This window comes from Carassius auratus, chromosome 7, assembly GCF_003368295.1.
Source record: "Carassius auratus strain Wakin chromosome 7, ASM336829v1, whole genome shotgun sequence".
In the NCBI taxonomy this organism is placed as follows: Eukaryota; Metazoa; Chordata; class Actinopteri; order Cypriniformes; family Cyprinidae; genus Carassius; species Carassius auratus.
This window is the reverse complement of record NC_039249.1, coordinates 13,821,254-13,834,208: the sequence shown is the minus strand read 5'-3', so window position 1 is coordinate 13,834,208 and position 12,955 is coordinate 13,821,254. Positions and strand designations below refer to the sequence as shown.

The window sequence follows — 12,955 nt, the reverse complement described above, 5'->3', positions numbered from 1 at the left end:
TTATGTGTGTGTTTGTGGTATGTAGGAAGAGGAGGGGGGTGAGAAGGAGTTTCTAAAGGGCATAGAGAGACAAGTCTTAACCTGCCAGTCTCAGCATAGGTTATGGAGAAGGATGGTTGCTAGGCTTTAGCTGGTAGAGTCACAGCGGTGCGATGTCCTTTCTTCATCTCTTTCACACTGCCAAACAAACATGGACACACACATTCATCTATGCTATCTGTGCTTCTGTTCTTCAGATCAACACTGATCAACTCTTCTCATTCTCTTTAAAGTGTTTTGTGTACTTTTACGTTGTGTTGGCTTTATGTTGATTCAGGTGTTTCCCTCAGGCAAATGCAATATTGGGCCAGATGAATGTATTCTTTTCTTTTTTTTTTCTAGTGGGATTTTGCTGAGACCTAGTTGAGTTAACTGAGGTCAGACAAATATTGTTTTAATGAAATACATGGACCGTTTGAATTTCTGGAATGTTTTTTTTTTTTTTTTTTTTTTTTAAGACCCCTTGATGTGTAAATGCAAGTGTATAAGGGTGGAACATATTGAAGAGATCATTGTGGGACTGACAATAGCTAGAGTTACATCACAGACACGACTATTGCTTTGTCACTTGCTGGTCAGTGGGTGGGAAGTTTTGGACGGCTTCAGAGTTAGTAGACAATGATGATAAAATAAAAGCTACAATTCAACATGCACATGTTTGGATTTCATTCTTTAATCATGAGTTATCTAAGCAAGCTGTAAGTATTGTACAAGGTTTTAGAAAGTGCATGTTATTTGTACATGTGTTTATGGATGAATGAGAGGATTGCAGGAACAGTCATCTATCTCAGTGGTTAAGTCATCCATTAGGGGGCTCCAGTGTTATAGGGGAAATAATTTAAATATGTTAGAGAAAGTGCTGTCACGCTCCTATTTTCCACCACAGACCAGAATCCACAGAAATGGGAGCATGCGAGGTCACTGTAATGTAATGCCAAAAATCCAAAGCATTCCCCACCATGACCATTATTTAAGAGAACATTTCCTTTGCACTTTTTTTTTTTTAGTGTCTGAGATATTCCACTCCTGTCTTTCTCTCATGTCATGTAAGGGATAATGTACATCCAGCCGGTTGTTATCACAGAATATCCCCTGTAAGGGTGAGCAGGACCCCGTAGCGGAGGTGTCTTGTATCACCCTGAAGGGGGTTATTCTGCTGTAACAACCGGCTGGATGTACATTATCCTGCTCATTACACGGCTCCTTGCCACATAAGTAAATAACTAGACACAACATATTGATTTGAGTTGAAATATTTGAACGCAAAGCTTCTGTGAACAGCAGCTGCAAGCAAGCGGCAAGCGGCAAGTTCAAACTAGACTGACAATTAAGGGAAACGGTACAGTCATGCCACTTATTACACAGCATTTCACCACATTTATAATTATGGTGTTTAAAAGATTTAAAGCAATAGTTCACCCAAAAATGAAACTTTTATGTTTATCTGCTTACCCCCATGGCATCCAAGATTTAGGTGACTTTGTGTCTTCAGCAGAACACAAACAGAGATATTTAACTCAAACTGTTGCAGTCTGTTAGTCATATAATGTAAGTGGATGGGAATCATGGCTAAAACTTACATTAAAACTAAAACACATGCTCAAGCAAAGCCAAATTAAACCCTGCTGCTTGTGACGATAAATTGATGTGTAAAGACACAAACCGATCGGTTTGTGCAAGAAACTGAACAGTATTTATATCGTTTTTTTAACCTCTGATTCACTGTGCGTCTTCGACACTGTCTGCGTGTGACGACGTGCAGAACATTTCAGACAGTTGAGACATTTTAGTGCAGCAGAGGTAAAAAAAACAAAAAAAAAAACAATATAAATACTGTTCAGTTTCTTGCACAGACTGATCATTTTGTGTCTTTACACATCAATTTATCATCACAAGCTGCAGGGTTTAATTTGGTTTTGTTTGTGTATGTTTATTTATTTATTTTTAGTTTTATTGTATGTTTTAGCCATGATTCCCATCCACTAACATTAAATTCCTAACAGATTGCAACCATGTAAGTTAAATTTTTCAGTTTGTGTTTTACTGAAGAAACCAAGTCACCTACATCTTGGGTGCCCTGGTGGTAAGCAGATAAACATCTCATTTTCATTTTTGAGTTAACTATCACTTTAAGACTAAAATGTTTTAAAATCTTTTTAACCAGTTTGTTAGTTATCTTATAACTCATTACAATGTACAAAAACAATCGTATCAAAATGGCAGCCAGCTGCATTTGTATGAAATGAGAGAGTGAGTCCTAGATACAAGGATGACATAATTAAATAATAGTGCATAATTTTCAATTGAGTTATAATATTTCATTAACTAAACAAACGTTAAGCTTCCATCAAGAAAAAAAAAAACAGTTCCTAGCAAGAGTACAGCGCCGACTTCAATTACCTGGATAAGCCTGTGTTATCAGCTTCTACAGGATGTTATCGAGGGATAACATGCCTTGGAATGTCACGACTGACCAATCAGAATCAAGTATTCCACAGAGCCCTGTAAAAAAACACATTTAATCAAGTGGGTTAAAGAGTTTTGATTAGTCTCTTTCCTCCAGCTATTTCATGTTTTCATAATTGTTAGGAATTTTTCAGTATCAACAAATACACAAACAAATCGTTAGATATATTAGACAAAATTTTAGAGAGACTTTCTCCAAAGCTCCATAAAAGATGAACTTTTAAATAAATGTGGTTGCAGAGGCTATTTATTTTGGCCCCTTGGCATGGGAAGGGACCCTATTTCTTTTTGATTGAAATAACAATTGAAAGAGGGGTGACTGTGTGAGAGAGTTATAGTGGGAGTTATTTAGTCTGGAATTCTTCCTCATTCATCAGAGCGGTGATAGGACTCTGCTCTGGTTGAATAAGATGCCTCTGTTTTGATAGAGACGTTGGACGGACTGGCGCCGGCCAACAGAGGATGAACTCTGAAGAAGTCATGACTCCCCTCTCTAGAATCCACTAAGATATGCTGTGCCACCCACAGTCTCTATCTGTTCCTCCTGACTGAATGATGAATAAGGCATCTGATCAGACTGCATTCAGTGAGTCTGGTTTAAAGTTTATCTTGTGCGTTTCACTCATTCTGAGTGCAATGATCAACTGCATTCGTGTCATAAACTACCTTTTTTTTTCTTATTCAGCAAGGATACAATTCAAAACACAATCTTGTCAAAAGTGACAGTAATGACGTTTATAATGAAATGAGAAAACATTTCACATAAATGCTTTCTATTAATTATTAAGCAGCACAACTTTATCTTTGAAAATATGAAAAAATGTTTCCTGACTACCGAATCTGCGCATTAGAATGATTTCTGAAGAATGAAGTGATATTATTGTTAACTGTATCCTATTTGAAAATATTTTTTATTTAAAATGGTAATAATATTCCACAATGTTATGTTGCATGTTACAATGTATAAGAATGATTAGTAGTGAGCTTGCTTTTAATTCATGAAATCATCTTTCCCTCCGATGTATTTGCCTTGAACTCTTGCCAAGTGTTTGCACTTTCCCAAACACTGACATGGGCAGGCTGATGAGATGTAAATTTTTTATTATTCTCTAATCTATTGATATTCTCTGAGTGTTTGCGAAATATTGAGCACTCTCTGCTCTCAAACATGACTCGCTTTTCATTTTAATTAAGAAGCTTTTTGACATGGTCAAGGACTTGAATATTTATAAGAGAGTTACATAACATGAAAGTGTTAAGTTGCTTAGTGGTGTCAATGAAATTACTAGATTGTCCCATGATGGTTTTGATATGTGCTAAGAATTATACAGTGGTGGTCTGAAGAAGGATGAAATATGAGGGTGACACTGTATAGGTCAGCAGAAATCTGATCCTGGGCTTTACCCAGCTGTCGGAAGTAGAGGAAAATAGCAGGGATGTGTTCTGACCACTGGGTCAAAGGTCAGATCAGAAGGGTTTGATCAGACAGCTGGACGAGACCCAACTGTGTTTCTGTGTTCCTGTCTGGCCCTGTCTTGTTTTTGCAAAATCTGTTTTCTTCTCAGTTTATCCCACAAAGAGACGTTGGATCAAAACAATGATACAGTGATTGAGACAATGCTTTGTGCACCATAATATTCCAATCAGTGCTAAATAAACACCTCTTTCTTTAGTCACTTTTAAGCTCTGTAGGGTCTTTTTATATTAGAATTATAGAATTACAGCTGAAAATTCCAGTGAGAATTTACAATCCTTCATTTTTGATTCCACTATAGTGTTGTCACGATACCAAAATTATTGTTTCGATACCGATACCTAGTCAAGAATTGCGGGACATCATTCTAATCATATTACACACTAATAAATGAACATATGAACAGCATATATGTTAAACATTTGAACAAATTATGAAATATCAAAATATAAAAAATAAAATGGAGCAATGACATTCAAGGTAAAGAAAAAATACATTTAGCAGCATTATCTCAGTTATACAGTTAGAAACATAAGAGTAATACATTTATCTTGATTCTGAACTTTGAATAATAAATATGAACAGCGATTGTATTAAACAATGTTTCTGAACTCAGAAGATTAAATGTCAAAAGATAAATAATATAAATTTAAGCAATGGCATTCAAGTAAAAAAAAAAAAAAAAAAGCAAATAAAATTTAGCAGCAATATCTCAGATATTGTAACTTATTCTGTCAGTTGTGCAACCTTTTCTTTCAGCGGAGAAAACTCAGCCAGTGAGCTTTAATGAGCGTCATCTTTTTCTACCAGCCATGGACCGGCGGCCACAGTATCACTTGTGCTCGCACGTGCAGCCTAGTGATGTGCGGGTCAGGTTTTTTTTTCAACCCGCGGGTCCCCCGTTTATGAAATAATTTGGCCCGCCCCAGCCTGCAAATAAAGAAAAACATCTCTTTACCCACCCCGACCCGCGCATCGCGGACATCACGGAAGATACGTTGCTACTAGACTCATATTTCTCGTTCACTGAAGCTCCTCCCTCCACAGCAGCTCGTGAACAGCTCTTTGAACTGTTTCATCCAGTCAAAGAGTTACTCAAGATGTGACGGAGCATGTGATTTGATGACTGTAGTGAACGAATCCACCCTTCACTGAACGAGATCGAGAGATCTTCTCATGCGTGAATGAGTTGAATGAACTTATACATCTCGTTTATGAATGAAATGAATGAGTTTACAGGGTCAGTAAGCCAAGCATGTAAATCTCGATCAGCAATCAGCAGATACAAAGCGCAGTTATAGGTGCTGTGCAGATACGCTCGTTTTCATATTTAGCATAGGCTACAGAACATAACTCCACGTTTAATCCCCGATTAATGTGAATATTATATATGAACGGTCTGACCAAACAATTAAAATGTTAATTATGCAAGAAAACCTTGTGCTTTGTTCATCTGAACAACTCATTTAAACTATTTAATGCGATTATGCACACATGTTAGTAAAGCCAAATCAGTTTAGTAAAGCCACTAATGCAGGCAGTAGTGCTTTTTTGCTTGCGTGAGGAGAAAAAACACAGACGTACATAAGGAGGCACTGGAAGCGTGCATTGCACACACCATGACACCAACATGAAATACGTCTCTTACAAATCTGAAACGCAGTCATTCTTTGAAGTATAGATACTAATAAATTTAGGTATCGTGACGTTTTTAATTTCCGAGAATCGCGATACTTTTGAAGTATCGGTGCACCGTGCAACACTATTCCACTACAGTAATATTAATCTTAAATGCAAATAATAATCAACTGAATTGAAAACAATGGCATGCAGCCCTCAGGCGATTTTCAGCTAATCAGCGTTGCTCCAAGTTCTTCCAAAAAAAAATGAAGTACTGTCACTTTCTCTTTCTCTTTGTCTGATCAGGATTATTGTTGAATTATTATTTATTAACTAAGTGCTGTGAAACGATTAATGATTAATCGCATCCAGAATAAAAGTTTTTGTTTACATATGATTTTTGTTTGTATATCCCAATACCTCCATATAATGATATATTATATAATTCTACGCACACATATTTAAATTTTTAGGTATTCTTGTAAGTATTCATTCTCTTAATTAGTTTATTTTGTTCTGCTTGTTTGCATTCAGTTTAGACGGAACAGTTTAATACATTTAATACCTTGCCAAGACATTTAATCCAGGAAGTGAAAGACAAATCGTGTGATATTACTGATATTACCGTCATACTTTTGACATCTCTACTTAATAGTCTAGAATCCTTTCTCCCACTGTGATGACACCATAGGAGATAACTGACGTTAACTGGTGGGGTCAGAGCCAACTACCTTAGTTACAACTGAAGATTAGATAATGTGTGAGGAACGGATACACCCTATGCCCGTTAACTCAATTTCGTTGTTGCTAATTGCAGCATTACACCTTTTCAGTCATAATATTTGGCATGTCAGTGAGCAGAGAGACTGCCATCAGCCAATAGCTATCTTCGTTTAGCCATAGTGTACATTTAAACACAACATCTTCCAATAGTTCCTCTCTGCTTTTCTTTAGCATACCGACACACTTCGCTGAGATCATCCAGATGCCTTTTGGAAGGGAAGTGGTGCTAATTAAAGCATCCATTTAGCCCAGTGCTCGACAACAGACACTGAACTTTAGCAAAGCAGTAGACCTTCAAATAGTCTCCAGTTAACTACAGCGTGCACAGTAATGACAGGTTAGACTCTCATAATACACCCTCATAATACAACTCAAACACAACTAGAATGCAAAATGGTTCACAAAACAAGTGATTTACATATTATCTGAATGTGTTTAATGAATAGAGTGAGAGAGCGGTGTGAAATAAGATTTATTTATTTTTTTAGCAAGCATGTGATGAGTTTCTGAAGTGAATGTGGAACAATATAGAATTAGCTTTTTTGATATTCAAATTTAATTTTATTTAAAGTTTTGTTCTTTTTTTTTTTTTTTTTTTTTTTGCTTTTTGTAATTTTCTTTGAGATTCAGATCTAGAAAATGTACTAGCCTACTTTAGTTGTAACTTATATTTCAGCTTTTTACAGTATATTCTGCATTTGATTTCAGCTTTATTTAAATTAGCAGATTCTTTTTTTCTTTTTGTAACACTGATGTGGGAAATTGTATCTGAAGAAAGGTCAAACCAGTTTTCCATGCTCATCAGAAAAATTTGGATCACATTTAAAAAAACATGACCCGAGGAGATTTTCAGTTTGCATGTTACTTATATTGTGTTTTTTTTTTTATATATATAACAAAAAGAGGATATTACACCAGTATTCTCTGCTTCAGGCATGTGGTATCCAGCGGCGAGATGTTTTTGATGTGGAATTAGTGTTAGGCTGAACTCCAAGAATGCCGTTTTTTCCCTCTCTTTCCACCTTCAGCAATCCCACCCTTTACAGTCACTTGAGAGGGATACGTCTGCCTCCAGAACTTTCTAAATCTAGCATGACTGCTCTCTGCTACTCTTTGGGGGGCCGATTGTGGTTAGTGCTGCACTAAATCAGACCTGTTGATGTGTGGATGGCATGTCACTGGTCTGAAGTGACGAGACAGTTTCTGTGTGAGAAGAGTGGAAATATGAACAAACAGATGCGATGCGATGGCCTGATTTATTTATTTTTTTAGCTGCAGGTGTCCTTACAGGGAGCAACGAAGATGAATCTGTTGAGTGAGCTGTTGTGCAGATTTCAGTTTATGCCATTAATAATTCATAGCTGTCAACTATGGCCCTGGGCTAGTGCAGGTTAGTAGTTAAAGCACTGACTTGGTTTATGCAGTGAGACACATGCTTGATTGCTCTTTGTCACACTCATAATAACTGCCTGGTATTGTTGTATTTCTTATACTCTCTCTGTGTTATCTTTGTATAGCAGGACACAAGTATCTATAGCTTTCTTCTATGTGTCTTGATTTATGGCCATGTACGTTTGCTGTTGCCAGGCAAGACTGTGGGTTGTGTGTGTGTGTGTGTGTGTGTGTGTGATCTGGGATGGGGGATTGGGTTTCATTTTACAAGGTGATGACATAAATTATAACACACAGAGTCACCCAGACTGCCCGGCAGCCAAGATCCAACCTAGATACATTGTCCAACCACTTCATACCTTGTTGGTCTTATTAACCTGTTTGCACTGAAAACACTAGTATGGTGTGTGTTTTTGTGTGGATTTCATGGGTACGTTCAAATCTGCACTAGAAGAACGACACACCCTATTACTCAACTTTATAAACAAACCAACCTGTTTGCACCTGTCCCTCGTATGCAAATGCATTTCGTTCATGCATGACATAAACACACATGCGCACACACACACTCATGATCCGTCAACTCTTCCCATAGGTTGACTTAAGACTCTTAATTAGTTTTAATTTGAATCAATTAATATACAGTTGATAATTTTGTTGTTTCGTTGGAAAATAAAAGTGCACTGATCCTTGCAGATGTAATGAACACTAAATTACTACACTACTAAGTGCTTGATGTTTCCTTAAAATATATTATCCCAACAAAAAAAATTCTGTCCTTTACTCACCCTCATGTAGCTCCAAACCTATATGACTTTCATAAAATATTCAGGGGAAAAAAGGCATTTTTGGTTCATATAATAAAAAGAAACGTTTGTCAAAATATTATCTTTTGTGTTCCGCAGAGATAAAGTCATGCAGGTTTAGAATGACATGAGGGCGAGTAAATAATGACAGAATTGGGGTGAACTATCCTTTAATCACTTTCAAAGTTGTTGACTTTAAACCTTCCGTGACATCTGAGGAGTACTGATATAAGAGCTACAGCAGAAGGCATTATTAGTAGTATTTAAAGATCATTTCCATATTACAGAACTTTCACTTTCAATAAGGCCCACCTCTAACTGTTTCAACAAGTGCACAATTCTCTTGAATTACTGGAATAGTCAAACCCATTGTCCACATACTTTCAACCATCTGTTTTTGTCTGTGTGTATAATAGTGTTAACACACCAGTCAAAATATTGGCCACACCTATTCATTCTTCATTATTACTTTTTTATTTTATTTTTATTTTGCAACAGTAGCAAGTTCATTGAAACTAATTATAACGTGACCGTTAAACTATACTGAACTCTTAAAGTGTAGCCTTTTGCATAGATTACAGCTCTGCAAACTGAATTTTCACGGGCTGCATCCTGGGATGACTTTAAAAACCGTAACGAAGAGGTATTCATATGTGACCCTAGATCACAAAACCATTCATATGGGTCAATTTCTTGAAATGTACATAATATCATGTGAAAGCTGAATAAATAAGCTTTCCTTTTGATGTATGGTTTATTAGGATAGGAAAATATTTGGCCGAGATACAACTATTTGAAAATCTGGAATCTGAGGGTGCAAAAAAATCTAAAAACTGAAAAAAAAAAATCACCTTTAAAGTCCTAAGCAAAGCATATTACAAATCAAAAATTAAGTTTTAATTTATTTATGGTAGGAAATGTACAAGATATCTTCATGGAACATGATCTTTACTTAATATCCTAATGATTTTTGTCATGAACGAAAAATCGATAATTTTGACCCATAGAAAAAATTTTTTTTGGCTATTGCTAAAAACTTATCCCAGTGACTTTGGGCTGTTTTTTTTTTTTGTTTTTTTTGGTCCAGGGTCACATATGTGTCTTCCATCACTTTTGGATAATACTCCTCTTCAGATTTACCAAGGAATCTCTTTGTCTGGAAAACTAATTTCAAGGTTTGAACCGTAAATTGGTATTAGTACAGGGTAAGTCACGTATGCCCAGACAAACAGACACATAGTGTATATTTTATTTGGTCTCACACTTTAATATGACACTGAATTGCAGTTGTGAGTTATTCAGCCTGTTCAGCCAGTGTCCTTTGCAAAAGACAAAACAAAACCGAAATAGTCCACACACCCACATGCTCAATATTGTGCTTATTTAAGGTACTAGACCCTATATGCATCCATGTCAGTGTCATTGTTTCTATGGGACCAAGCAGGTTTTGAGAGTCGATACCCTTCCCAGTGTCCCTCATATGACATGCTATACATGTGGGTATTCTCACATGTATTCTGCTGTATCGCTGGGGGTAGAGGGGTGTATTAAGGGGTAACTGAACTCCCCCTCTGGCGCTGGTTTGAAAATCTTATGCGTCCCTGCAGCCTTTTGATCCACTTTCAAGTCTCTCACCTACCAAATTAAAAGCTGACGTCTTGCTTTTAGAAATAGATCGTTTGCGTAGTGTTTGTCTTGCAGATACAGAGACGGCATGGGGCGATTGTAAACAGGGTTTCAGGCTCCATATGCCAGGCAGCTGATTGTAAAAAGCCGACACCTAATCCTGCTACCGTGTGCTTCATCCGTCAGCTCAGAACCCCCCCCCCTCAACCCCCACCCCCCAGTGTGAGTGAGGCTGGAAGCGTCTCCTCAGACCGCCAGATGATGACCTGGTCTGGACCAGAGACTTTAATCTCCTAGAGATTAATGGTTGTAGCTTTATGTGCGGCCATGACTGCGGAGGGGGATACAGTATTTGCCTGCAGTGCTGAGGTTCCTCTCATTTGGCTGGCCTTGTTGCTCACGGGTGTCACCGTAACTGTTACTCATGGACTAGATATGCTAGGATGGTTTATTATTAGCAGTTCTACCCCATTCAGTCATTGGAGGAAGGTCTGAGGTGCAAAAATAAAGAGGTAACCACCCTGAGCCTGTCTACGTGCTGTTTACAGGGATATTTTAGACCTAGAAGAGCTCACATATTTACTGCCAGAGGTTGAACGTCCTTGCCATTTGGCATAGAGGAGCAAAGCAGTTACAGACAGAAGGATAGGAGAAGAGAACGGAAAGCAGGATAGAGGCTGTACGGATAGGGGGACGGTCTGACAGAGAAGGGAAGCGACAGAGACTCAGCCTGGGAGGAGGAGCTGCTGTCCCAGGGCTGGTCCCTGTGCTACAGCGGCTCACTCTCTGTGTGTTTGCACCGTTTCTCATGCCGTGATGAAGTCTCGTGGAGAGGCTGTGGGCTGGAGAGAAGCTCGAGGACTCTGCCGAGGTTTCTGGTCCCCCTGCGAGGCACAGGCTGTCTGCTGGAGAGGGGGATTCATCTGAAGACCATAAACACGCAAACACTCGCTGGCTGAGTGTTCTTTTCTTTTTTCAGACAGAACTTTTTCTTATTCTTGTACTTCTCCAGACCACGGCAAAAGGACCACCAAGATGAGTCGATGGCTCAAATGCACCTCCATGTACTTTGTAGGTATCAAGAGATTCTCCAGTGGTATTTTTCCCTTAAACTTTGCTATGCTTTCAGTTCTTTCTCTTTATGTATGCAAAAGCTGGAGGCAGAGACATTTGATTCTGAAGTGAGTGTGTGTGCTTTTGGGACGTCTTTTAGCTTAGACGTCTCTTGAAAAGCTTGTGTGAACTTGTAGGACCATGGCAGGCTTAAAGCATCTTTTGTTAATGCAAAAGGTTTTTTTTTTTTAATGAGTAATGTGTATTAAGACTACTCTAAAATATCTATATCCTCAGGTGTTTCTTTGGTTCAGAAGTTATTTAGTGTCCTGGATGGCTACAAGCCTTTATTAATTTATTATTACAGGTATTATTTTATTTTAATTACATTTTTATTGACATTCGACGTAAACATAAACATTTCCATTTTAATCAGTTGCTTAGAAAAGTGAAACATTTTATTTTTTTCAATTTATGTAAGATAAACCTTTAAAACCATCCTTTTTATTTTGTGAAGACTTCAAGCCTTTCGTTTCCTGTTGTGCTTTTGAATTTTTGTTGTTAACATTCCTTCATTCAGCTAATTCTACTTGAGATCACCACCCTGATCATTCGGAGATTCATGAACAAAAGGTGTCACCTCAGCAGCTTTATTGAACATGACACTGCTGTCTTTGTGTACATGCTGATGTTATGAGTGTTCTGACGTGTCTCTCTCTATCCTTTAGAACACAGACTGGAATAAGTATGACGACAGGCTGATGAAGGCAGTGGAGAGGAGGGAGGTGGACAAGGTGGCAGCAGTGCTCTGCAAGAAGGGCATCATCCCCACCAAACTTGACGTAGAGGGCCGCTCTGCGTAAGTATCCCTGTCACCATGGTTGACTAGTCATCCAACAACGGATTAGGCTATTAGTAAGGTCAACTAGTTTGTCTAAATTTTTAAATCTAGGTTTAAGAAAGTGTGTGAAGTTAAACAGTCCTATATTTCAAAGCTTGTTTTCAGAATCCTGCGTTCTCTTCCTATTTTTTGTGTGTGGTCTAACTGTTTAACTTAAGAACATGTCCTTAAGGAACGTGGCCTCTCTTGATGGGATTAACCCGAAACCAGACTAATAATGCAGGGCATCCTTAAGACCAATGAATCGACTAGGCAGCGTACCGGTTAGTCTGTTTTGAAAATATGTAGTTTTGCACACACCTGCCTGAGCGTGAAACACTCAAACTGTGAGATTATTCATAATCATTCAAATTCTTAAACACTCTTTACATATGCATATTTAGGCACAATGGTATTATAACAGTAAGATTTTTATTATAGGAAAAAAATATTTTTTGACTTAAATGTCTTTGGATCCCTGCTATATAATGATATCAAACTCTGCTTTCAATATAGTTCACAGCTTTATCATGCATCAGACTGGTTATCACTTCATTAGCACTTTTTAAATTTGAGGAGTCCTGTTTGTTTATTCATTTATGCTTGGTTTTATGCTTTTGTTCATACTTTGGTATTTATAGTCTCACTCATCGGCCCTATGTTTTTGTCCAGTCCGGACTGAAGCATTTTGTGCCTGAACAAGAATTTGAGTAAAAATGGGAAAACATGTTGTGGTTGGAGATGCTTGACCCGGCACAAACCAGAAAAGTCCGGAACAGCCTGGGCCTCCTGGGCTGGAAGTACGTCTTCAGTGAA

General features: G+C 37.8%; 1 protein-coding gene across 2 annotated transcripts in view; it reads left to right on the top strand.

Moving 5' to 3' along the window:
• LOC113106003 (uveal autoantigen with coiled-coil domains and ankyrin repeats protein-like) overlaps positions 1-12,955 on the top strand; it is a 37,420-nt gene that overhangs the window by 7,654 nt on the left and 16,811 nt on the right. The window contains exons 1-2 of one of the 2 annotated variants that reach the window (XM_026267485.1): positions 10,601-11,277; positions 11,988-12,118. In XM_026267485.1, coding sequence (XP_026123270.1) covers positions 11,242-11,277; positions 11,988-12,118 — 167 coding nt within the window. In that variant the 5' untranslated portion in view covers positions 10,601-11,241. Of the gene's footprint in view, positions 1-10,600; positions 11,278-11,987; positions 12,119-12,955 lie in introns of those variants that run through there. The other variant, XM_026267484.1, reaches the window with a different exon arrangement.